The sequence below is a fragment of the Bos indicus genome, chromosome 10 (assembly GCF_029378745.1).
Source record: "Bos indicus isolate NIAB-ARS_2022 breed Sahiwal x Tharparkar chromosome 10, NIAB-ARS_B.indTharparkar_mat_pri_1.0, whole genome shotgun sequence".
Taxonomy (NCBI): domain Eukaryota; kingdom Metazoa; phylum Chordata; class Mammalia; order Artiodactyla; family Bovidae; genus Bos; species Bos indicus.
In genome coordinates this window covers 54,619,934-54,647,599 of record NC_091769.1, presented here as the reverse complement: position 1 = coordinate 54,647,599, position 27,666 = coordinate 54,619,934, and the positions used below count along the sequence as shown (strand labels likewise).

Sequence of the window (27,666 nt, the reverse complement as noted above, 5' to 3'; positions counted from 1 at the left end):
TAAAAAAATCTAATATGCACTGTCAGTTAAGATAATTCCTTAGTAAATTATAACTGTAAAAGGAAGATCAAATTTTTAAAAAGTATTTATTATGAGTGCTTCTAGGAACTGCCAACACCAAATTTTATTCCTCTATTCCATTTCAGACATCAGGCCATCTATTAATACTAACCCATAAATACTGATGTCTCACATACTTCATAGAGTAGCTTAAACATATCAGCATAAGAAATAATTAGTATTACATAGTAATTTCCTTTGCCATAGGAATAAATGTTGGACAAAGTCTGGAAACATTTTATTTTCCAATTTGAATTACAGTAATTTTGCCACAGATCACAGCACTAGTGCATGTGTTACTTTAAACATGCTCTAAGAACAAAACAAAAATTTACTGCAAAAATACATGTCACCAATGTGGAACACACTCAGATTTGTATAAAAGTACTGAACTAATATCCCAAAAAGAGGTATATGTAAGCAGTACATAAGGAAGAAATAGTTTTAATATGAAACAGTCATTTAAGTCACATACATCATGATAAGAAGCAGGACTTTCTTTTATAAAAGGTATTTTAACTAACAAGCAACATCATCTACATCACCTACAGAACAAGAAAAGGACAGGTATTTAGAATTTTAATATAATTACAAATAATGTGTTTTGACAAAATATGACATAAGATGAAGCTTATCCATTGGCTTTCATTAAGTTTTCAATGAAAATTTCCTTCCCTTTACTTGCCCTAGACCACTTGTCTTGGCAAATACTAATGCCATCCTAGTTTCTTTACTCCAGGGGTGCCTCTAAGCTCCCATCACTGTACCAAGAGTTGGAAAAATACAGATGCGACTTCTATACTACTTTATAGGATAAATGGAATACAGGAAATGGGGAAGTTACTGAAATTTGGAAATAAGAAGGAAATCTCTGAGTTCTGAAGCAGAGAAAAAGTGAAAAGTCTCAAAGGAAACTGGGAAGTACTCTCAAGGTATCGATCTAATAAAAATACTGCTTTCTATGGTGCCTGAAATGTGGTCATATTGCCGGAAATCTAAGATATTAGGATTCATTCTGCCTAAAGTCTTTAAAAAATGAGAAATTTAATCCCATATTCTTCACTTTGTTCAAGACTTATTGGAAAACATTTTCCCCTTAAAAATCTAGCCAACCACAGCCAACAAAGAAGTGTGACTTCTGAGGAAAGATATGAAATTTTGAAGTATAGAACATCCAGGAAGGGAAAAGGCAGGTTGGTTTCTAGAGCATTTCACTGGAGAATTTAAGATGGTAGGAGGGCAACTGGGAAACACTCACACCAAAGTACGTAACCTTCCTGTGTCCAATCAGGAAAAAGGTAAGACCGACCTCTCCTTTCTCCTTCCTACATTGATTGGTTCTCCTTAAGAAGGAGCACTCAGCATGATACTATTGGCTAACTATATGAGGTTTAAATAAGCCTTTATGAGCTTCCCTAAGAATCTAGTCATCTTATAGAGAGTTCTAAATCGCTATTTACAAATGAACTTTGGGAATCTTGATGCTTTTAATTAAAAAGACCTTAAATAACAAGACACTCATGCATATGAAACCTCTATACACTGCAAAAAAGAAATCAAAAAACTCTCTAGAGCTCCCTTTAAAAATCATTGCTTATATATATATATATTTACTATTAAATACAATTACTATAACATGTTGAATAGTAAGTACTAGCACTCAGTTTGTTCAAGACAAACAAATTTGGAAGAGTATTAGAAGAAAACTCCCGATATTTACCTGGATGATTAAAGTCAGCAGATATCAGGGTGACCTATTATTGCAGTTTTTTTCCTACCACTAGGAAGAGTTGGGAATCTAAACACATACACACAAATTGGATTTCTTGTATTGTGTTCATCTAAGAAGAATAAGCACTAGTACAAGAAAATCTTCAGTTTTATGTACATAATCTTCTAGTTTGGATAACAAGAATCATAATAGCAGTACTCTAAAGTATTTCACACACAAGGAAAACACGGATCACAAATCTAATTCTAAGCACTCTATCTGAAGAATAATTTATTTTTCTTTTACAAGCTAAATTATTTCTGTATTAGTGAGTCCAGTAGCATCTGGAAGCAAGTGGTTCAAGAATTCTCTCGTGAAATGAACAAAGCGAGTTTTGAGAAAGGAACTGATGATTTAAAACTTTCTATCAGTAACCGAGTCTTGTGGAGGGAGCCAGCTGCTGACAGCCAGGCTGAACTCTGGCAAAACTTGAGAATGTAGGAGAAACTCCAAGATTTCCTGCTCAACTGCACGTGTGTGTGTCCTTGTATATATGTGTGCATGTGAGATGAGGTCCTTTCAGTGAAGGAAGAGGATTACGCTAAAAAAGGTGTGATGTTACTAGAAGATTATGCATCTCATTCCCTCTTTAAATATTTTGAAATTAGGGCAACTCATCACTTGCATTATGAAAGCCACATCAATTTGTGTAACAGTCTTCTTTGAGTCATATTAGGCAAATTAATATCTGGCCTTCTTAAAGTTCATCACTTCCCTACCAAAAAGCCTCTAGAAAACTTCTGACAGTGTTATATAGACAAATGTAGAACTAGTAAGAAAATTAATTCAAATAGATGAAAACATTCGCCAGTTATGATTACAGTTTGCCTGTAATTCATTGCTGGAATCAACCATGTTTTTTTCCTCTTTTAGATATTTAACAGATTTTTATCTAAGTAAGTAAGGTGTTCTTAAGACCTAAACACATGAACAAATTCACTTGTTTGTAAAATTTTAAAAACAATTATTTGGAAATGGAAAATAAAAGTCACATTATAAATCAAGTATTTTTAGACTAATTTGAGAGAGGTTATTTCCTTTTCACAAAACATTCATAACTAATAAAACTGTAAGCAACAGAGGGCTTTAGAAACTGCTTCTCACCAGTTTTAGCAATGAACACAGCGAGTACTACTGTGTTAACTCCTGAGGACACTGGAAGGTTCTACTCAGTATCTAACTGTACTCAGTCATTTCTTTTTTAATCACCATCTGATGCTAGAACTGGGTTTATAGCATGCAGTGCATTATATCTTAAAAAACAGCATTCATTGGGATTCCAAAAACAACTTAACTAGATCCTTACATATTTAGAAAATAACAAAAGCTACAATGTAAGCAAAATATGATCTTCAAGTATGCTACTGAACAATGTAAGCAAAATATGATCTTCAAGTATGCTACTGAACAATCAAATGTCAAGAGTCAGCCCAATGTACTGCATTTTAATCTGCTTCAAATGGTTAAATTTTCACACAAAGGAGTACCTAGTATGAGAGTTTATATCATTTCCTAGAACTATAAAGATATTTATCTTACAGCTATGCTTAAAATATTTTGTACTCACCTCTAACTAGTCACAGGTAAATGGAAAAAACCTTATATTACCTTGTACCATATGAAATTGCTGTTTTTGTTGGTCACAATTAAAACACTATTTAAAAAAATAAGTTTTATTCAATCAAAATACGCATCATGAGCATTAATAATTTTCTTCTAATAGGATATTAAATATTTCATTTTTATAAAATTCATCATTTGCTATGTTGTATAAATTGTTCAAACCCTCCAATTACCGTTTCTCAATTGGAGAACATGTAGTTTCTTAGAAAAAGCTCCAAACGATGCAAACTACACCAGTTCACTGGATAAAGTTCTGGTGACTATGCTGGAAACGACAGAATCAAATAATTAACTGCTTGGTGGCTTGTGACATGTGATGCCAGTGCTGTCATGTAAAAGTGTCAGTTCATGTTTACTAATCAAAGGGTATATAATCAAAATTTTCAAGCATAATTTAAGTTTCTTGGCAATATTGCTGCTGCTGTCATTTCACCAAGGTTTAAATGGTTGTCACTATCCCTTTTGCAGATCAACACACAGTCTTCAGATTTGGTCACAACAGTAATGATGGTTCAAGTTTGGGAGCTTTACCAACAACCAACCATTGTGTAAATTGCTATCAACTGTCATATAGAATCCTTTTTTTGGGTCACAGGTTTTGATCCACTCCAAAAACAGGTTTCTGTTGTTTCAAATCTTAATGAGTGTACCTTCAACTGTCTCCATTCTTGATCTTCTCTCAAGAGAATACCTTTAAGTCTATTTTTACACTCTCCCCAGCCCCAGCAGAAACTTGTGTCTCCTGCAGGGCCTCAAATGGCTGTCAGTAAGCTCTCACCTTGGCTCTTAATTGATCCTCACTTAAAATGGATTTTGAAGTCCTGTGAGGCTCATTTTTAAATTCAGATCCCAAGAACAAGGTTTTTCAAACCACCACTGAGTAGTTCTTCTGCCAGCAGAGCCCTGTAAGGCCAAATTCATTTTTCTATGTCCCAGTTTGAAATGATATTAAGAAAAGTATTCACAATTCTTCTGAGAATACTGTATTATTTATTTCTCTGGAAAACAATAACAAAACAACTCAATAATCAAGGAAAACTGAAGAGTGAAGAGCATAATATTGTTATATTTCTAAATAAAAGCACAACTAAAAACACCCTTTATGACAACTCTACTAATCGTAGTCAATTTTCAACTGATCTTACGTTAGCAATTTCATGTGGTACAATCCACAAGTTAATCAACAAATACGTATTAAACATCTACTATATGCTAACATCTGTCTTGTAGCTGTACAAACAGACATCCTGGAAAGACTGACTTGATAATATGAAAGTCACTAATTTCAAGAACACCAGTAAGGGAGGAATCTGGTGTCATACTCTACTATTTGTTAGATGATCCATTAAAATGTATGTTTTCATGTTTTAGCTACATATATTCTTTCTGAAAACACATTACATGGATTCTCAAATATTCTTTGAACTAAATGTTTAATTTGATATTGCCGAAGTTCAGCAGTGAAATACACTTGACCCTTGAACAATGTGGGAGCTAGGGGTGCCAATCTCTTCACTGTCAAGAACTGCATACAACTTTACAGTCAGCCCCCCAAAACTGTGTTTCCCTATCCTAGGATTTAACCAACCAAGGATCATGTAGTACTACAGTATGCGTTTACTGAAAATCAGTGGACGTATGCAGTTCAAACTTGTGTTGTTCAAGGGTCAACTGACACATCTTTCAATGATTTTAACTTTTAAAAAAGTAAAAACTTGCCTACGTTTGCTATACATTATCTTGAAGCTTCAAGAGGCTTTTATGTTTAACAACAGCTAAAATTTATTTGTATAGTACTTTCTAATGCACCCCCATATACATTATTCTTATTTATGATAGCAAACAAGACAATACAAAATACGCACTAGCAATGAAGTGGAGTATTAATAAAAACTAAAAGGTAAATAATCTTTTCATGTATGCATTTTAAAAAATTATGTAAAACATTAACATCCTGTGTCACTGACCCTCTGTAATACACAGAGGGTGGGGAAACACTGAAGTGAATGCCTGTTATTAGCCATCACTGCCCACTGCAGGTGGACCGAATGTTTCTCTAGTGCGCATTAACTGGACATCTTTGTCAGCCATACAGGTATCACAGCCCCATACTGCTGACGCTTCTGCTGTTAGGAGGCCATAAGCTGTTTCGGTCATTCCAGTGCAGATCCGATGAAACCATTTCTGACAAGAGGCTTCACATAAGATGGCATCCTGATCATCATTCACTTCATTTGTACAAATTCCACAAGGATACACTGGGTCAGAAGAAGAATGCCCATGACGGCTTGGGTGGAGAGCGGATTTATTGCTTTTCTCAGTGGTGCATGTATCTGTGGCACCTCTAGGCTGTCGTGGTTTACTCTGTGTCCCATTTGCATGGCTGTTGTTTGTAGCTTCAGTGCTACTCGAACGGCTATTCTCTTGACTGACGACATTGTTTCGATTCACATTTTTTAATTCAATATTACTCTGATTCACTGTGTCATCCATGTTTAAGTGAGGTGGATGAGCAGAGGAGTTTTGATTTGTGTTTTTGGTAGCTCCTTGACTAAAGTCTTGTTTTGGGGGTGGTGCTTTTGCTTGACCAAAAGTGTTTGGGGGAGGGATAAAAGAATGATTAGATTCTAACGGAGAACTAAAATTGGAATTACTTGCAGGGACAAAGTTAGATGCCAAGTCAGGGTTAGATACTTGGCTAGCATTCTGCGGAGGAATCTGATTGAAGTTTTCAGCAGGATTTTGTCTAAAATGTTGATTAGGCATGTTAACATTCTGAGTCAGTGCATTATTGTAAGATGGATTTCCAAAACTTGAATTATCATGTGGCCCAAAGTTAAAAGCATGAGGTCGATTAAAACCCATGCCCAAAGGATTCTGAGGAAATGGGTGTGGCTGATTCCTGAGTGAGTAAGGACCACAGTATGGGGAAGACATTCTTGGAGGAACGTGAGGTGGCATTCTGAATGTGCTGTAGCCTCCAAAGCCAGGATAACCAGGGCCAAGATACGGATTTGATGAAGGTAGTGGTTTATAGGAAATAGTATTGTAGTTGTCATCAAATGGATTAGCAGCCACTAGATGGTCAGAGTTTGGATTCGGTGGCGGAGCATACTCAGACAATGGAGGAAAAGAAGGCCCCTGAAATGAGAATGTAAAGTGAAATACATGTTTTTGATCAAAGAAGTCATAAATGTTAACATTTATGAACCCAGGTTTTAGTTAAATTTCTTTTGAAATTTATGAAATTTTAATTTATGAAAATTTATGAAAATTTAATTCTTGACCTTTCAATTCCAAAAAACGTTTATATTTAATTATATTTAATGATAAAAATGTGTAGGTTTCTTTCATTTAGGAAAGGAAATATGGTATTTTTTTTTAGCTCAAATCAATTATTTCAAACTCTAGATGTATTCAGTCTTCAAAAGAAGCTTCATTACCATAATTTTCATTTAATATGCTAGCCTACAACTATAATCTTTCACTTAAAATTTTAACTAAAAATACCTTTATGCCTCTAAATAGCTATAAAATTAAATAACAGTAAACAGGACCTAATTTTTTTTTTCCTGGCTAAATTTCAGGGAGTAGCTACTGAAGTAGTCCCAAAGCACTACATTCTAGACCTCAGACTAGAAAAATTAACTGCCAGTTTTAGTCACACTGCAAGTTTAACAGTGTAGCCAAAATGGAGAAAAGTAAAATGTACACACTTCATACTCACTTGCAGTCTTTACAACAAAAAGAGTGCTTCAAATTTATAGAGGATAAAACCAAGAAAGTCAGTATTTATAAATGTTTATTACGACCAAAGATTATAGACAAAAGATGCTTTCTGCTTCATGTTATGTACATACATACTGATTTATTATAATAGTTGAACATTACTCCAGGTTAAACTTGTGTCCATGTATTTTTAAATCTTTTCATAAAACTACAGGCATCTATTCCTTTGAAGTTAGATTTAAGAATAAGCATTTTAATTTATTTGCCTACATTTCCTTCTTGCAGTATTCACTCTAGGCCTACAGTCCAATAATAGCCATGAGTTGCAGAGTAAAAACTAAATAAATGAATAAAAGTACAATCACTGCAGAATTTACTACTAGGTTCAGAATGAGGATAGTAAACAAAATCCAAGACCAAAGTTAAATTTACCTGATAGCGTGATCATATCAGTGAAGAAAAACTGTTAACAAAGAAAATGCCAATTTACCTGTGTATTTGTCTTGCGTTTTTTCTTATCTGGGCTTCCTAGTTGCACACCTGGTCCTCCTAACCCATCCAGTCCACTATCACCACCTAAAAATAAGTAAATACATCCAAATAATATTTCTATTCATAAGTGAAATTTTATATCTTTTATACCATTATAGCTACCTGTTAATATGTTTTCTATTTTTATTAGATAAAAGTAGTATTAAGCTTTTATTATCTTTGTTCTTCAAAAAGCCTTCCCCATAATCTCAGCCAGAGTCATTCACTTCTACTCCCACAGCATTGTTTTTTAATTTTTTTTTTTTTCAGTGAAAAAGTAAGTCTCTATATTACCCTCAAACCTTCAGTCATCTGGTTTCCTATTCCTGAAGCAAACACTGTTGCTAGTTTCTCTCCATCTTTCCAAAGATAATCTAGATTAATTCTAGTGTATCTCTAGGGAGTACAAAAAGGATGCCGTGTTTAGTATAGAACAATGGTTTGTACCTTGCTTTCTTACTTGGAAATCATTCTATGCCATTACATATAGAACTGTTCCATTCTCTAACAACTGAGTAGTATTTCATAGTATGATTATACCATAATTCATTAAACTAGTCTTCTCCCTATTGATGGATTTCAATTGTTTCCAAACCTTTGCTTTTCTGCAATGAAAATCCATGTATAAATGTCTTTACACTCATGTACAAGTCATTCCTAGAACTAGAATTATGGCATCAAAGGCATATGCCTTTTAATTCTGAAAGGTATTATCAAAACACAACAATGAATGTGGGCATGATTTTCTCAATCAATTAAAAGCAAAAGCTTGACTATGTTAAAAAGTAAGTTTATCAATGGAACTTTTTTCCATTAAAAAAGCACATTTTTTATTATAGAGAATTCTGAGCATATACAAAAGTGACAGAATAAAATTATGTACACATATATGTAGCCATATAATACATATTTATAACAGATTAATAAATAAATTCAATGGGTTGACAGAAGATTTTAGGAGACTTGCTCATACACATGGATTCTAAGAAAGAGACACTTAAACTGACACCTAAAAGATGACAAGAAATCTCTCATCTGAAGAGCAGAACAATAAGCCTGTAGGCAGAGAGAATAAATAAGAAAGGAGCACAAATGTGTCTGAGACATTTAAAAGAGGCCAGTGTGTTAGGGGACTCTGGAGAGTGCCTTCAGAAGAGGCTGAAGAGACAGGCAGGGACCAGATCATTTTAAAGTGTTAATGGACTGATTGCTGTATCCCCCCACAATTCCTATATTGAAGCCCTAACCCTAATTTGAGAGTATTTGGAGATGAGGGGTTTGGGAGGTAACTAGGGTCATACTAGGTCACAAGGGTGGGTCCCTTATAATGGGATTAGCAGCCTTAGAAGAAGAATAAGTGATTGTCCTTGCTCTCTCTCCCCTTCCCTTCCTTCATCCCTCATGCATACACTAGGAAAGACCACGTGAGGACACAAGAAGATGGGCATATACCTACAAGCCAGGAAGGAAGCTCTGACCAGGAACTGACAAACTGGCTGGCACCTTAATCTCGGACTTCCTAGCACCAGACTGTGAGAAAATAAATTTCTGTTGTTTAAGCCCACCAGTCTATGGCATCTTGTTGTGGCAGCCCAAGCTAACTGAGATATAGAGCCTTGTAGTTTATGATAAGGAATCAGGATTATATTTGGAGAACAGTGGATGATCATTTAAGAATTTCAAACAGGAAAGTAACACGATTTGTGTTTTTAAAAGATTACATTAGCATTTGTGCTGAGAATAAATTGGTAATGAGAATGAGGTCAGGAGCAGGGAGACCTGTAATGATATCTTTACAACAGTAGCTCAGGGAAAGAAATGGTACATAGCAATAAAGAGAAATCAGCATGCTGGCAATAGTCCCACACATAACAAAATGCAAAGCAGATTTCTGTAAGGGCTATTTAGAACAAGTTTAAATACTGTGGAGGTAAAAACTATGACAAATAACAAAATTTTAGTAAGGATTCTGGATGTTAAATTAATATTTAAACACCAAAAGCTTTCATGTATAAAAACCACAACTAATTAAAAGATAAAGAAGAAGAAAAGTTTTCATTTTCAGGAACAAAACTAAACTAAAATAACTAGCAATAAACTTAAGAAATGCACAAGACCAGTATGAATAAAAACTTTTTAAAAGCCCTATTGAGGGACAGAGAGGAAGTCTTCTAATGAGTGGAAAGGTACTCCCTGTTCTGGCTAACCATCTGGAACAAAATAACACTGTTTTTCTTTAGAGCACATATTATCCCAGGTAGCCTGATTGTGCCCTCCTCAGAGACATCAGCACTGAGTCACTAGTCCCATCCTCTAACCCCATGGGCATTTATACCAGCCTAAGCAGCACCTCCTTCTCAGAGACCGGAGTTTAAACTCCACAGGGTCCCTCTTGTGAGTGGACATGTTTTTATAATTCCAACGTGTTTCCTATGTCCTACAGCCATGAGGACATGCGGAGCTTCTTCCCACAGTTGTTACCTCTGTAAAATCTTTAGTATTCCATTTTGCCAGTTTAATATCTGTTAGCAATACTTTATATCAAATTCTTTACATTAAAAATAATTGGTATGGTTTCTGCCTCCTGACTAGACCCTGACTGATACATACCTCAAACCCTACCAGCCAGAAACTATCATTACTCATAAGTTAACATCAGTCCAGACTTTTAGCTTACTACCTACCTACCTACTTTCACTCCTGTGTATAAACACTGATAGTAATATTTTTACAAAAATGGGATATATTTAAATAAAAGCATTAAATGTCAACTTATTCAAATTTAATAAGGAAAAAGAAACAAGTTAAAATGATGAATATGCTAAATGTTTCTTCATCAAAAGAGAATTCTCTAAGGCTGCTGCTGCTGCTGCTAAGTCGCTTCAGTCGTGTCCGACTCTGTGCGACCCCATAGACGGCAGCCCACCAGGCTCTGCCGTCCCTGGGATTCTCCAGGCAAGAACACTGGAATGGGTTCTCTAAGGCTAAAACATCAATAAAAACATTAAATAAAAAAACATTAAAAACATGGTTTTTCTTTTTTCTTTAAATAATGTTGACACTTCCTTCATTGAAAGTTGAGGACTATAAATTTTTACTTTTTCCTTTTTGTCCTGTAGGTTATGGTTTCTTCATCTTCTGCATGCTGTTTTTCTTTTTCTTCACTATGTGTGTTAGTTCATTAGTTTGCTATAGCATGTCTGAGTAATTATCATGCTTTTATTTTTACCCTGTAACTTTGCCCAGACCTTTTAAACTCTGATTTAATGTATGTGACTTTGACTCCCTTTTATTCTTATCTAAGGTTGTTTGCCTGGCTTAGGTGGTTTTCTTGGCTTATGTGGTATGTATCTAATCATATGATGTTTTTCCTTTACATTATTTTAATGTTAAACCTAGCCTGACATTCCTAGAATAAACCCAATATGAATGTTACATTTATTAGACTGGATATTCTCTTTAAAATGTTTGCCTATCTTAGTAAGGTTGTTAACCTCTCGTGTTTCCTTGAAACATCCAGGCTCTTAATTTTGATGTTTTGCTAAGTGCATATCTACTTATTTGTAGGGTGCAGTAATCCACTCACATTAGAGTATTCTCTTGTGTTGTCTTATTCACCTTGTATCCCTGAAGACTTCTTTTCTCTCAGAGAGAGTCCTTTAAAAACAACAACAAACCTGTTTTACTCATTTTTTTCCTCACTCAAAAAAGTGAGACAATAAGAACACTCGTTTAATTTGCTTTTCTCCAGACCTGGGGTTACTAGTGAGCATTCTCAAAATTTTGTAAATCACCAACAGCTCCCAAGAGGAAGGGGTTGTTTTAGAAGCCTAAAACAGTGATCCAGATTTCAGCCTATTCCAGATTTATGTTACTGGGCTGTGCCACTTCCCTTGTTTGTTGCTGACATTTTTTGCCATTTTTTTTTTTTCCAACTGTTTTGGTTCATTTCACTTGAAATTTAAGAAGAGACTCTGTAGTTTTGTACTAGCATCTTATCTTAAAGGTTTCTATCTAACTGTATCTATGTTCCTTCACTTAATCTTCATAACAAACCTATGAGGAAAATCATCCTCATTTTAAAAAAGAAACAAAGAGAAATGAAATTGTAAAGGTCTGGGCCATACCTCTGGTAAAAAGCAGCTCTGAAATCTGAAACTGGGATTTGTTTTCTTTTACTTGTAGGTGTGCAATTCAATGGGTTTTTGTTTTGTCTTTAGCATATTCACCACCACCAAGCAGTGTATCTATCACCACTATTTAATTCCAGAACACTATCATCATCCCAAAAAGAAACCACGTACCTGTTAGCCATATAATATGTGGCTCTGTGTTTGGCTTCTTTCACTTAGCATAATATTTTCAAGGTTCAGCCATGTTATTTTATGTAGTACTACTGCATTCTTTTTTATGGCTGAAGAACATTCCACATTATTTTTATCCAGTCATCAGTTGGTGATCACCTGGGTTGTTTCTATTTTGGATGCATTTATGTGCACTTTTTAAATGAAAGTGTATTTTCAATTCTCTTGGGTATACACCTAGGAGTGCAGTTGCTGATACATAGATACATAGATACAGTCATGATATCTCTATGTTTAACATTTTGAGGAAACACTAAGCTGTTTTCTACAGTGGCTGCATCATTTTACATTCCCCGCCTCTGAAGTCTGAGAGTTCTGATTTCTTCATATCCTCCCCGAGATTTATTTTTTTATTTTAATAGTGACTTTAGTGAGTGTGAAATGGTATCTCCTTGTGCTTTTAATTTGCATTTCCAAAATTACGAATGATGTTGACTACCCTTTTGTGTATTTATTGATCTTCTGTGCAGAAATGCTTTTTCAAGTTCTTTGCCTATTTTTTCACTTAGATTGTCTTTTCTGTTATGTTTTAAGAATTCTTTACATATATATTAAGGATACAAGAGTCTTATCAGATGTAAAACACGTAAGATTTTAATTTTGGTGAAGTCCAACTTATTTATTTTTGCTTTGTTGCTTAAGTAAAACTAAGTTTATTCAATTTCTAAGATATAAGTTTGCCTTCCAGAAATCTTATGCATATAATGTCTTCCTCAATGGCCCACAAAAGGCATAACAGTATATACTAACATACTGAACGGAGAAATGTGTTGTTCTTATATCTGAATACCTAGAAATTTCGTGGAAAAGAATAAGCAGTGGGCCTGAGGTCAAATAATAAAGTGATTATATAAACCAATAAAGAGGCCAAACATTAAAGCCCTGTCTTTCCTAATGCTTGTTATGGGTACTTCATTATAACAAAAGTGTAAATAGAAAAAGGTAATGCTTAATAATAAAAATTCATTAATACACCCAGAAAAGATGTCCTTTTCATTATAGGGGACTGGAATGCAAAAGTAGGAAGTCAAGAAACACCTGGAGTAACAGGCAAATTTGGCCTTGGAATACGGAATGACGCAGGGCAAAGGCTAATAAGTTTCACCAAGAGAATGCACTGCTCATAGCAAACACCCTCTTCCAACAACACAAGAGAAGACTCTATACGTGGACAACAACAGATGGCTAACACTGAAATCAGATTGATTACATTCTTTGTAGCCAAAGATGGAGAAGCTCTATACAGTCAGTAAAAACAAGTCAGGAGCTGAGTGTGGCTCAGAACTGAACTGCTTATTGCCAAATTCAGACTTAAATTGAAGGAAGAAGGGAAAACCACTAGACCATTCAGGTCTGATTGAATTCAAATCCCTTATGATTATACAGTGGAAGTGAGAAATAGATTCAAGGGACTAGATTTGATAGACAGAGTGCCTGATGAACTATGGATGGAGATTCGTGACATTGTACAGGAGGCAGGGATCAAGACCATCCCCAAGAAAAAGAAATGCAAAAAGGCAAAATGGTTGTCTAAGGAGGCCTTACAAATAGCTGTGAAAAGAAGAGAAGTGAAAAGCACAGGAGAAAAGGAAAGATATACCCATTTGAATGCAGCGTTCCAAAGAATAGCAAGGAGAAATAAGAAAGCCTTGCTCAGTGATCAGTGCAAAGAAAGAGAGGAAAATAATAGATTGGGAAAGACTAGAGATCTCTTCAAGAAAATTAGAGATACCAAGGGAACACTTTATGCAAAGATGGGCTCGATAAAGGACAGAAATGGTATGGACCTAACAGAAGCAGAAGATATTAGGAAAAGGTGGCAAGAATACACAGAAGAACTGTACAAAAAAGATCTTCATGACCCAGAAAATCACGATGGTGTGATCACTCATCTGGAGCCAGACATCCTGGAATGTGAAGTCGAGTGGACCTTAGAAAGCATCACTACGAACAAAGCTAGTGGAGGTGATGGAATTCCAGTGGAGCTATTTCAAATCCTAAAAGATGATGCTGTGAAAGTGTTGCACTCAATATGTCAGCAAATTTGGAAAATGCAGCAGTGGCCACAGGACTGGAAAAGGTCAGTTTTCATTCTAATCCCAAAGAAAGGCAATGCCAAAGAATGCTCAAACTACCGCACAATTGCACTCATCTCACATGCTAACAAATGAATCCTCAAAATTTTCCAAGCAAGGCTCCAACAGTACGTGAACCGTGAACTTCCAGATGTTCAAGTTGGTTTTAGAAAAGGCAGAGGAACCAGAAATCAAATTTCCAACATCTGTTGGATGATCAAAAAAGCAAGAGAGTTCCAGAAAAATATCTATTTCTGCTTTATTGACTATGCCAAAGCCTTTGACTTTGTGGATCACCACAATCTGTGGAAAATTCTGAAAGAGAGGGAAATACCAGACCACCTGACCTGCCTCTTGAGAAATCTGTATGCAAGTCAGGAAGCAACAGTTAGAACTGGACATGGAACAACAGACTGGTTCCAAATAGGAAAGGGAGTACGTCAAGGCTGTACATTGCCACCCTGCTTATTTAACTTATATGTAGAGTACATCATGAGAAATGCTGGGCTGGATGAAGCACAAGCTGAAATCAAGATTCCAGGAAAAATATCAATAACTTCAGATATGCAGATGACACCACCCTTATGGCAGAAAGCAAAGAAGAACTAAAGAGCCTCTTGATGAAAGTGAAAGAGGAGAGTGAAAAAGTTGGCTTAAAGCTCAGCATTCAGAAAACTAAGATCATGGCATCTGGTCCCATCACTTCATGGCAAATAGATGGGCAAACAGTGGAGACAGTGGCAAACTTTATTTTTTTGGGCTCCAAAATCACTGCAGATGGTGACTGCAGCCATGAAATTAAAAGACGCTTGCTCCTTGGAAGAAAAGTTATGACCAGTCTAGACAGAATATTAAAAAGCAGAGACATCACTTTGCCAACAAAGGTCCATCTAGTCAAAAGCTATGGTTTTTCCAGTAGTCATGTATGGATGTGAGAGTTGGACTATAAAGAAAGATGAGCACTGAAGAATTGATGCTTTTGAACTATGGTGTTAGAGAAGACTCTTGAGAGTCCCTTGGACAGCTAGGAAATCCAACCAGTCCATCCTAAAGGAAATCAGTCTCGAATATTCATTGGAAGGACTGATGCTGAAGCTGAAACTCCAATACTTTTGCCACCCCATGCAAAGAACCAACTCATTTGAAAAGACCCTGATGCTGGGAAAGACTGAAGGCGGGAGAAGGGGACGACAGAGGATGAGCTGGTTGTATGGCATCACTGACTCGATGGACATGACTTTAGTAAACTCTGGGAGTTGCTGATGGACAGGGAGACCTGGGTCCTGCAGTCCATGCGGTTGCAAAGAGTCAGACACAACTGAGCGACTGAACTGAACTGAACTGATTAATACATTAGTCTCTTCTGCTGCTGCTGCTGCTAAGTCACGTCAGCCATGTCCAACTCTGTGCAACCCCACAGACAGAAGCCCACCAGGCTCCTCTGTCCCTGAGATTCTCCAGGCAAGAACACTGGAGTGGGTTGCCATTTCCTTCTCCAATGCATGAAAGTGAAAAGTTGCTCAATCATGTCTGACTCTTAGTGACCCCATGGACTGCAGCCCACCAGGCTCCTCCATCCATGGGATTTCCCAGGCAAGAGTACTGGAGTGGGATGCCATTGCCTTCTCTGAGTCTCTTCTAGTACATATAAATTACCTTTTCCACAGCATTATTAAGACTACTGAATAGCTGTAACTTTTTCTATTAAAATACTGTAATTTAAAGATGAACAAAATCTACTCTATCATCTCTGTTCACTTTCTGAAACTTTAATAATAATTTCTATATTTACTATAAGGCAAAACTCTGACATTTGGAATCATTTAAATAAATTCCATATTTTCAAGTAATCTGTGAGCAAAGCCATCTAAAATTCTTTTTTGAAAACTGAATTTTATAGTATTACTTTTTTATTTAAGAGTCTAATATTTTCCTCCATAAAACAATCCTTCAAGTTCCCACTGGTCTCTGTTGCCCCACTGATTATTCATCTAAAAAGTTAATGAGGCCATTTCCAATGGCTTGACTCTTGGCCTTACCTAGGTCCCTCCCATCACTGTCTCTAATAATGCTGGTTCTGTCATCTCCATGATATAATAAGTCACGTTAAATCAGATTAATGCTCATTGGGGCTAATTAGAATATAAACTACCAAGAATTTCTGTAATTATTACTCCTTAGAAATGAAGCTGCAAGGCCAAAATCCCTAAGGAGGGAAAGTAGTGATTATAGAGGTAGTTATTTAGGTTATCTTAATGACTTGATGCCAGAGCTTCTCTCTATCTGCTCTACACTCTTCAAGGGAAACCATGACCATTTCAGCCACAAGTTGAGAGCTGTGGGGCACAGAACCAAGAAAAGGGAACTTTCAAAGCTTGTTGTAACAATGGCTACTTTGATCCTTTTGTTAATTCTTGAACTTCTTAATCTTATCTCTTCACTCCTACCTGCCCAGTGCCCTCCGAATGCACAAGGGGCAGAGAAGTTGGAAGGAGTGATGTCCACAATAGGGAAAGAAACCTCTCTCATCCTAAGAAAGTAAAGGAATTTAATCTATATATTATCACCCTTCATTATGTCAATCAATCTCAATTAAGCAAAATAAACTTTTACCTTTTATGTAGATCTGGAAGCTTATTTCTCTCCTTATCATCTTAGGGGAGTTTCCAACCTATTAAATGAAGCTATTTTTTCCCATCTAAAGACTCTACAAATTAATGATTTTTATATGAAACTCATTTATAAGGATAAAATCATTTATTTGTATGTGTTAGTCACTCAGTTGTATCCAACTCTTTGCAACCCCACGGACTATACCCTGACAGGCTCCTCCATCTGTGGGATTTTCCAGGCAAGAATACTGAATCGGGTTGTCATTTCTTTAACAAGGGGTCTTCCTGACCCAAGGACTAAACCCGGGTCTCCTGCATTGCAGGCAGACACTTAACCATCTGGGCCACCAGGAAAGCCAAAGTGAAAGTGAAAGTCGCTCAGTAGTGTCTGACTCTTTGCAACCCCCATGGACTACACAGTCCATGGCATTCTCCAGGCCAGAATATGGAGTGGGTAGCTGTTCCCTTCTCCAGGGGATTGTCCCAATCTAGGGATCAAACCCAGGTCTTCCGTACTGCAGGTGGATTCTTTACCATCTGAGCCACCAGGGAAGTATTTGTAAGCACTTTTTATTTCTTAAAATCAATTTTTTCCCTTTTTAAAGAGTGGATTATTTACTTTAGGCCTCTTATGTTTTTTTCTTGGTCTAGGTACAACTTCTTTATTCTTTAGGTTTAAGACTCAATCTATTTTGGCACCAAGTCTTTAAAGGGAACATTATTCTTGTACACTAGATATGAGTGTGCCTCCTATATTTTAAATTTTCTTTTATTAAACTCATTTTATTCATTTTATCACATTATGGTTTGGTATGTGATAGTAACTGTTCTTGTAAGTAATATGACTACATTATTTTAAAACATTTTTGTTGTTCAGTCATTCAGTTGTATCCAACTCTTTGTGACCCTGTGGACTGCAGCATGCCAGGCTTCGCTGTCCTTCACTATCTCCCAGAGCTTGCTCACACTCTTGTCCATTGAGTCAATGATGCCATCCAACCATCTCATCCTCTGTCACCCCCTTCTCTTGCCCTCAACTTTCCCAGCATGAGAGTCTTTTCCAATGAGTCGGCTCTTCGCATCAGGTGGCCAAAGTATTGGCGCTTCAGCATCAGTCCTTCCAATGAGTATTCTAATATTTTCCTTTAAACAGACCTGCTTCAGCATTATTCCAAGTGTGTATTTTAAAATTTGAATGAATTAGAATAAGTATGTACTCTAGACCAATTTGACTCAAACCAGGTTTTGCCCTCCGAAATACTTATGTTGAAATCCTAATCTCAGTGTGATGGTATTAGGAGGTGGGGTCTTTGACAGGTGATTAGGTCAAGTGGGCTCTGTCTGCCCCTATGAAACAGACCTAGGAGAGTTTCCTCACCCCTTTCCATATTAGGACAGAGTAGGAAGACTTGTCTATGAACCACAAAGTGGGTCTTCACCAGACACCAAGTCTGCTGGCTCCTTGCTTTCAGATTTTCTAGCTGTCAGAACTGTAAGAAATAGGACTTCCCTGGTGGTCCAGTGTTTAAGAATCTGCCTGCCAAAGCAGGGGACACGAGTCTGATCCCTGATCTGGGACGAATCCACATGACTGCAGGGCAACTAAGCATATGCACCACAACTACTGAGCCTGAGCGGGGTGACTACTGAAGTCTGCGTGCTCTACAGCCTGTGCTCTGCAACAACAGAAGCCACTGCAATGAGAAGATGCACACTGCAACTAGAGTAGCCCCTGTACGCCACAACTAGAGAAAAGCTTGTGCACAGAAACAAAGATCCAGCACAGCCAAAAATAAGTAAGTAAATAAAAGTTTTTTAGAAAAGAATAGTAAGAAATAAAATATCTGTTGTTTACAAACCCCCGCGTCTATGGCATTCTGTTACAGCAGCCCAAACAGACTGAAACAGTACCTAATACACTGCCTGGCACAGAGCAGACCCTCAATTGCTAGTCCTCATTTTGTTTCCCTTTAGACTAAACTTTATCACTAGCGTACTTCACTTCCGTTTCTACAGTACTTAACATCCTATCAATATCTAATAACCAGCAGTGACGACACAATCACTGGACACTCAAATATCAGTTTTTCGTAACAGCACAGAAATCTAGCATATACTGTCAGTTGGATGTGAGCTTCTTAGCTAAACAGCTTTATCTTCACCTGAAACATACACTTTAATAATACTGGTCTCTACCATGGAATGGAAACATTGTGAATGCGTGAATATAGTGTTACATGAATTCCATCAAGCATTTGGCAAAAGGGCCATATATGACTGAAACGAAAAACACATTATTTCCTTTTCAAATGCAAGGCAGAAAGTGTCCACTATATGATGCCTCAAATCTATATCAATCTGGGCATGTAATAAATATTAAACTCAAGCCCTCAACCTCAGTCATTTAAGTTTTTAAATATTTGTGGTTCCTGTGCCAGCTGTTCTCCCCAAACTAACAATCTTTGCATTACTGTGGTGCAGTTTAAGGCTGCTCACAAAGGTAAAGCTTAGAAGGGTGGGTAGATGGTGTCCAAGAGGAAAGCTGACTCTATACAATAACACCTCTAATAATGGGAGGTCTCAATGGAGCTGATGCTTTGAAGATGGGTATCGTAGCAAAGTTAGGAAAAAGAAGAGGACATGCCTAGCAGAAGGAACAGAATGTGCAAAGAAAAATGTAAAGGCAAGAGAGCTCATGACATCTAGAGAGGAAATGTGAATATTTCAGAAATGGAGCATGGGAGACAAGGATGAACATGTCATGAATATGAAGGATGGAGGACTAAGTGGTAGGCCTGGGTCAAATAAGAAGATAGGAATGTTAGATTGGGTCAACATAAGAAGGTTGGATTTTCATCAGAAATGCAACGGGAAACCAATGAATTTTACAAAAAAGAGTAATGTGACTAAACTGTGTTTGGGGAGCACTATGTGGCTAGGATTTGAGGCCCCAGAATTTACATTCTAGCTTTGCCACTTACTGGCTGGGTAGACTTGAATATGGGCTTCCCAGGTGGCACTAGTGGTAAAGTTCCTGCCTGCCAATGCAAGAGACACCAGAGGCGCAGGTTCAATCCCTGGGTCAGGAAGATTTCTTAGAGGAGGAAACGGCAAGCCACTCTAATATTCTAGCTGGGAAAACCCCGTGGAGAGGGGAGCCTGGCAGGCTATAGTCAATGGGGCCACAAGGAGTCAGACATGACTGAAGCAACTTAGCAGGCAGACTTGAATATGTTACATTACCACATATTGCTAAACCTCTCTGAACATCAGTTCCTCAACCATAAACCTAGAATAATAATAACATAACTTACAGGGTTATCGAGATGATTAAACTACTTAGAAAACTGCTTGGTAAGTACTTAATAAATGGCAGTTATATATCACCAGCAGGAAGTAGCAATGTGGAAAATGGGTTAAAAAAGACAAAATGGGTCACTGAAACCAGTGACAGGGTTAGTGTAATAATCAGAGATAAGCAAAATCTGAACTAAAAGAAGTAGCTGTGGAAAGACTAGGAGATGACAAGTACAAAACATACTAAAGAGACAGAATATCTAGGACTCTGGGACAGTGCTGAGTTGCACTGGGGGATGGGTTTGGGTTACTAAATAAATGATCTTTATCAAGTTAGGGAATATGGGAGGAAAAGCATGCTGAAGGTCTCACAGACACCTTTCATTCCATTGTTAACAACAAAACCCATTTATCGCTCCCTCATCAATTATTCTTTTATATATCTGTGACACCATTCTCTTCTGTTTTTCTCTATCTCTCTGGCTACTCCTTGGCATTCTGTTTTTCAGCGCCCTCTTTTCCCTCTTATCTCCTAAACATTAGTGTTCCCAAAGTTGCTTTCCTCAATGCTTTTTTCTTCTAACTTTTCACTCTCTTGGGCAAGCTCATCTACTCCCAAGGCATCAAATTAATATTCACATGTTTACTGATAACTTCCAGATCTCTATTTCTGGCTCAGACCACCCACCTCAGTTCCAAACCATGTATATCCATTGCATACTCTGCAACATCCCACGGGGATACTCATTCAACGTGCTGAAAACCAAACTTGCCTTCCTGACACTCTGCCTAGTCCTTACTTATGCTAATTAAAAAATAAAACAAAACAACGATCCCCCTCAAAATTCTGTCCTTTAGATTTTCTCTCACCGGTTGCTTCCCTCAGTTCTATGACTACGTAAATTATGCTTACTCTTCTATCTTAATCCAAATCTTCCATACACTCCTCTTATCAAGATGGTCTGTATTTTTTTAGTACCGTCTACCATGTATGCTTCTGTGACATTTCTGTGTTATTATGCCACTCTAAAATACATCCTCACCTCTTCAGTGTCATTTCAACTCTGGTTAAAAGCTTTTCACCTGAAGGTTACAGTCTTTTAAAAGCAGATAGCTATTTAATCACTTTTGCCTCATGACTAGTGAAATTTCTACTAAAGAACTATCATTTATTCATAGTCTAGATGGAATTATCTTGATATTATATAGTGTTCACCACAGTTCTGACATGAGTCATATAATGTCAGCTGTCTTAATTTTTCCACACAAAATCAGTAGTAAATCAGACAGAATTGTATTTGAAACAATAAATGTGACATTTATGTAAAAAAAATAGCATTTCATCTGAAATGAATGCTTCAACTCTAAATTTGCTTTTCTTCTTCATTTTCTCTTTAATTCTCTAAGACTAACTCTTCATTTGCATCCTTGATGCTATTCCTTCTCTCATATGCAGAAACTTGATTTATGAGGATAGGAGCCTTGTCTATTTCATGCCCAACTTCCACAACAGCAAGTACCTAGCACACAGTAGATATTTTTTTATATGTACTGAACGCTTTATTAATGAATTATTCTCTTTTTCCGTTGCTTTTTCAGTGTCTCCCGTCTTCCTCTAAATCAGGTCCTTCTGTTGGTCTACTAATATGTCTATTATTGTTCAAGGGAGAAAAAGTAAACAAAGAGAACCCACACAAACTTTGTCTCGACTCTTTTCAATCTATTGGCTACGTATTTCCTTCCGCCACCAAGCTTCTTTTAAATCACATCTTCACCACTTAACATTCAGCACTTTGAAATATGGTTTTCTCCCAAAAGTGCCTTCTCAAAATCATCACTAAGTTCCTAGACCTTCTTCTCACCCCTCATCCTCCTTGCTGCTCTTTCTACATTTAAAACAAAGGAACACCCACTGCTTCTTAAAACTTTCCTCCAGGAGGCCTTCCTTGACTCCCTTAAAGAGGGGTTATATGTTTATTTTTTCATAGATGATCACAGCACTTATCACACTGTTTGTAAATGATTACTTTTCAGTATCCCAGACTACACTAAAAGTTAGTGAAGACAAGCGTTATGTCTTCTTATCAATGTATTCCCATTGTCTACCCAATAAATATCTGTTGAATAAATGAACAAGTATTGTCATCAGAATACTGGATAACAGGACTGTTGGTTAAACTAAGGATGATGGTAACACTTTAAGGGAAAAGGGCAAGTAAAAACTGGTGGGAGAGGCTATGGACAATCTGAAAGCAGCATAAAGATATGAATGAGTTCCTTCATGTATTCACTCATTCATTCATCTAGTATCTCCTGTGAGCAAAGCAGTTAGGGAAGAAAAAGAAAAAGAATCAAGATATTGCACATATCCTCATGGATCTGTCTTTCAATCAAGGGCTGAGGGCTCGGGAGCTGGTAAGAACTGGTAGGAAATATGAGAAAGATACTTGGCCTTTCTAGATATGAACTCTGAATCTAATATTAAAATATCAGGACAAGTTTGGAAAACTACCAGTCCACTTCCTCTGGTCCACTTACCTATCATAACCTAGGTCTAACAACAGCAGTTCTCAAACTTTTGTGTACATAAGGACCCACAGGAGAGCTTGTTAAGGATGCAGAGAAATCTTTCAGAAATCCTAATTCTGTGGGTCCAGGAAGCTACATTTTGTATAAGCATCCTAAGGAATCATGGTGCTTTAGGTCTACAGAGTATACTATTATAAAGTCCTTAAGTCATTCATGTTGTCCTAATTTTGCCATATCTGAGTTATACCTATAATATTATTTTCTAATAATTCTTCTAAATTTAAATATATATATAGGTCTCTCTAGAGATAAACATGTAGAGATACATGTGTAGATAGATATATGTATAGATAGAGATATATGTATAGATAGAGATATATGTATAGATAGAGATATATCTATACATATATCTCTATCTATACATATACAGATATGTAGAGAGATCTATCTACCTATTATGTCTATCTATCTATCGTCTATATCTTAGCCTTATCCTCAGCAAGAGGTTTGATGACTTACACTTTTTATACACATGAAATACATAACCATTAAAAAGTCTGCCTATGTATATCAATGGATGGAGAAACAGTTTGAGAAGCAATGTTCAAGAGATTATGTTCTGCAAACACCACATTCTTATAAGCAGTCAGATGACATAAATTATAACCAAAAGCTTCAGGGCAGTGAAGTTCAGCAGAACCGTGCTTCAGAAGAGCTCAGGTAGATATACTGGTACCTTTTATGGATTATAAAATAATTTTAGAATGCTTTAAAAATTAATGTTCTAATTAGTACAAAACGACTTATTATAAAAACTCCTCTTCGTATCAGCTTTTTATTTTAAAAAGTGCTTTGTCTTATATTCTGGTACTTAACTCTCACAGTATTCTTGAACTGACACCTGAGTGAATTCCCAACATCTAAGTTAAAACCAGCAGTTGTAACAAAGCAAAGATAGATTTGTGCTCTTGACCCACAATGACATACCCATCAATTTTATTTAAAATTACATTTGAGTAAGACTGACAATTGAATTCAAAGGTATAAACTTGATAACGATTTCTTTTCCTTCAAGCCCAAAATAATTTACAATAATAGGCAAAACAATATGGTACACATATCAAAGAGATAACTATTTCAGAAAGTCTGCTCCTTAAAGGCTTTGGCAACTCATAACCACAAAGAGAAAAGAAAAGTTGAAATAGAAAATCTTCACCAAGAGAAAGACTGTGCTGATGTTAAGCCTGTAAAAACAATATTCTGCTCTAAATTATGTTTTTGCTTAAATGTTTAAGAAAATCAATCTATCTAAACTCAAGTGATGTTATTTGGATCCCACATTGTCACTGTGTCTCAAGCCAGTTCTACAGATTTAATATCTAGTCACAAGAAACAAAAACACAGATGAATGGCTGCGGTCCTCAGTCTCTACATCACTTAAATCAACTGGAAATTTACCTTACTACTGATTTATAAAGCACTTTATCTTGTTTGGCTGAAAGGTTTATTACAATAGCCTCCTAAGTAGCCTCCCTTGTTAGCCCTTGTTCGCTACAGTCTATTCTCCACACAGCGGCAAGTAAAAACCTAAGTCACGTCAGTCACTCTCCTAGACAAAACCATCCAGCACCTATCTCAGAGTGAAAGCCAAAGTAAAATCTTTCAATGGCTCACAAGACCCCCAATACACACTCACCCTATCCTTCAGCTCAGCTCACACTACTGTCCCTTTGCTCACTCCATGCCACTTACAAGAGTTTCTATGCAGCTGCTTGAGCACACTAGACAACTTCCAGACCCAGGGCCCTTGCACTTGCTGTTCCTCTTGCCAATACTGCTATTCCCACGCCTATCCGTAGGGCTCTGCTCTATCACTTCCTTCGGATCTTTGCCAAACTTCATCTTCCAGGTGAGCCCTCTTATAAATAATCACTACCTCCCCACCCCCATACATACTTTCCAACCACTCTCCCTGCTTTGACCTTTTCCATAGCACTTACCATTTGACATTCTATACCTTTCATTTGTTCATCATTTGTTTACCCCACTAGTTTGAATTCCTGGTGGGTGAAGATGGTCTTTTTGCTTTGTTCACCGTGGTATCCCAGTGTCAAAAACAGTGCCGAGCACAGAGTAGATGTTCAATAAATATTTGCTTAATGAGCAAACTGTATGACTTCAACTTTAGGACTTTCAACCTTAACCTTATTGAACGCTAGAAATAAAGAGCTGGAGGACACTCCCCAAATTTCGAGACGGCACTTGACGTCTGAACTTATAGGCAGTATCTTTTGTCTGGCACACGTTCCCTCTGATATTTCTTAGTAAGGCAGCAGGGAAATTCCTAACTCGTGTGCGAGGAAGAAGCCAGCCGACCGACCGTGTGTAAAACTGATTTGGGGCGACTTGCTTCTTATCCACAAGCCAATAGAGGAAAGCGTTTTCAATGAATATAGTTTCTCCTTTCCTAAGGAAAATAAGCTGCATGTTTGTTGCCTTTTGGAAGGTGGGAAGGGGGCCCGGGAGAGACGCGAAGGCCCGGCACACCTTCTGCAAGAGCGTCAACTCCAGTGCGGTCCAACTTACTTTTTTGTGGGGGGTAGGCACCGTTCGTGGTCTCTGCCGGGGGTGTTTCTTTCTCACCCTCTGAGCTGCCTATTGTGCTGTGTCTGGCCAACGAGGTAAGGTGGGCGAGAAGCGGGGTATGAAGGGATGCGGAGTGCGGCTTCAACTGCCTCCTAACACAAAGTCGGGGCGGCCAGGGCCCGGCGCGGTGGTCCTGCGGGCGGGCGAGCGCCGGGGCCGCGCGCCTTCGACCGCAGCCCGGGCCCCGGGGCGCAGGCGGGACGCGGGCTGCGCGGAGTTAGGCCCGGACAGAGCCCCGTGGCCTCCCGGCGGCCGGGCACGCGGCCCCCGCGCGCCCCGCTCACCCCGCTTCCCTCAACCCGGCGCCCTTCTCGGTTACCTCGAACTCTCTTCAGCGAAATGGGATCCTTCTCCTGTTCTGCTGACATTACAGACCGCAAAGCATGACTCCCCCCCAGGCCGCGGGAATTCGGTCTCTTTGATGCTGCGGCGGCGGCTCCTCCTCCTGCTCGCGGGGCCGCTGCGGCTGCGAGGCGAGCCTCAGAGCTGAGGCGCGGCCGAGGGCGGCAAGGACGCGGGGCGACTTTGCAAAGTTTGGGAGGAGGACGAGGCCTCCGGGCGGCCGGGCGGCGTGCGGGGTCCGACCGGGCTCAGCGGCGGCGGCGGGAGCGCGGCCTCGGGGCGGCCCCCCGCCCGGGGCCGGCGTGTGCGGAGGACGAGTGCGCCGCCGCCGCCGCCTCCTCCCACTCCTTCTTCGCCGCCGCCGCCGCCTCAGGAGCCGCTGACAGGGGAGGCGGGAGGCGGGCGGTCGGGCCCAGGAGGCGCACTCACAGCGCCCTCTGAGGAGGAGGTCTGCGCTCTCACCGCTCCCGAGTCGCAGACACAAAAGCTCCCAGCCTGGAGCCGCCTGCAAAACCCGCTCTGGGGCGGGCGAGGGACGTGGCGCGGCCCCGCGGCTTCCCCGCCCCGAGCTCCCCAGCCCCGCGCGGGGACGGACTTCGGTGGGGCGGGGGGGCCGCTGCCTGGTCCCGCGGTGCCTCCCGCCGCCGCCTAGCGCTCCGCCTCGGCCCAGCCCCCACGGCCCGCGCGCGCCTCTCGCTCCGCGCGGGGCTAGCGGGCCCGCGGCCCTGGCAGTCGGGGCGGGCAGCGCGCGCCTAGGGGCCGCCCCGCCCAGCCCCACGCTGCTCCGAGCGCGGCGCTGCCCCTCCGCCGCCGCCACCACCCGGCTAGAGGACGCCCGGCTCGGCGGCCGACGCTCCCCGGCTTCTTCGAGGAATCGGCATCTCCGAACTTCTTCCGAGGCCACAGCAGGCATCTTGGCCCTCGCGGCCAGGGATCTGAAAGAGAAACGTACGAACCGAGGAAACTTTGTATGCGGGGGCTGGAGAGTTCTCCGCGGGCAAGTGGAGACCCAGATTCCCCACTCCGTGTCCGTGGTCTGGACACCTGCTTGTAGAATGCCACAACTGCAAGTTTTCACGACCTGATTCTTCGGAAAGCGATGCAGAATTAATATAAGAAAGGAGGGTGGGTGGGAGTGATGGGGCACCTGAACCTGACGTAGACGTCAAATTTTAGGAGAAGGACCCCCCTGCCCTTTCCCCCCCAACACACACACAAAGCCGTGTGATTGTATGATTACTGATTCCACATCCATTTATGCTGTGTGACCTAAAGCAACTTAACTAACCTCTCTGGGTCTCAGATTTCTGATCTTGAAAAGGCAGTGGGGCTACATCTCAGATCTCTTCTGACTCTGACATTCTTTGACTTAACTTTCACGGAAATGTTTTCCCTGTTTGTTAGGTTTCCAGTTCTACTAAAGACATTCTGTAGGTGTAGACTTTAATCTTCAATCAGGTGAGGCACTGACCATTCTAATCGAGAATCACTGAGAAGCACTCATTAATCATATGATTACAAACAGGAGTCTCTTCCTTTCGAAGACAAGACCCATAGAACTCATTGAGTTGCACAGATAATGACAGAACAGGTATAAACACGAAGCCGATGTACGGTCTTAAGAACTACGTGACAGACAAGCACCAAAGCAGAGGAATCAGCTTCAAAGACAGGATATAGTGTGGGCATGGAACAAATGTTACCCTTTCTCATTTAATAGGTTTGGAGAGAAATTTCTAATTTTAAGATTCAGACTAGGATAGGCTAGGAAAATTTTTACAGGAGGCACGTGTAAGGAGAACCACCCACCGACCCCCGACCCCCAACAACGCAGGCCCCACAACTAGAATGTAAGCTCCATGCAGGCAGGAATTTTATGCAGTATGCTATCCTTTGGTACCTAACAGTGACTGGCAAGTGTTTAAAAATTTTTTTGTTGTTGAATAAATGTGTGAATAACAGACTGGAAGTGGTCCTTAGTGAATTAGATCGACAAGATTTTGGTAAGTGTGATAAACTCAAGCAAATGCTAATATTGGATCATATATTCTAACTCACATGGTCCTTGAGAGAAGATGTGAAAGCAC

At 39.1% G+C, this 27,666-nt stretch overlaps 1 protein-coding gene across 1 annotated transcript; it reads right to left on the bottom strand.

Moving 5' to 3' along the window:
• Positions 1 to 281: 281 nt before the first annotated feature.
• PYGO1 (pygopus family PHD finger 1) lies at positions 282 to 25,753 on the bottom strand. Its single transcript, XM_070797512.1, has 3 exons — positions 25,557 to 25,753; positions 7,674 to 7,759; positions 282 to 6,595 (listed from the first exon to the last, which is right to left on the bottom strand). The coding sequence occupies exons 1-3, from the start codon at positions 25,603 to 25,605 to the stop codon at positions 5,471 to 5,473; spliced, it is 1,260 nt and encodes a 419-aa protein (XP_070653613.1). The 5' UTR covers positions 25,606 to 25,753; the 3' UTR covers positions 282 to 5,470.
• Positions 25,754 to 27,666: the final 1,913 nt, after the last annotated feature.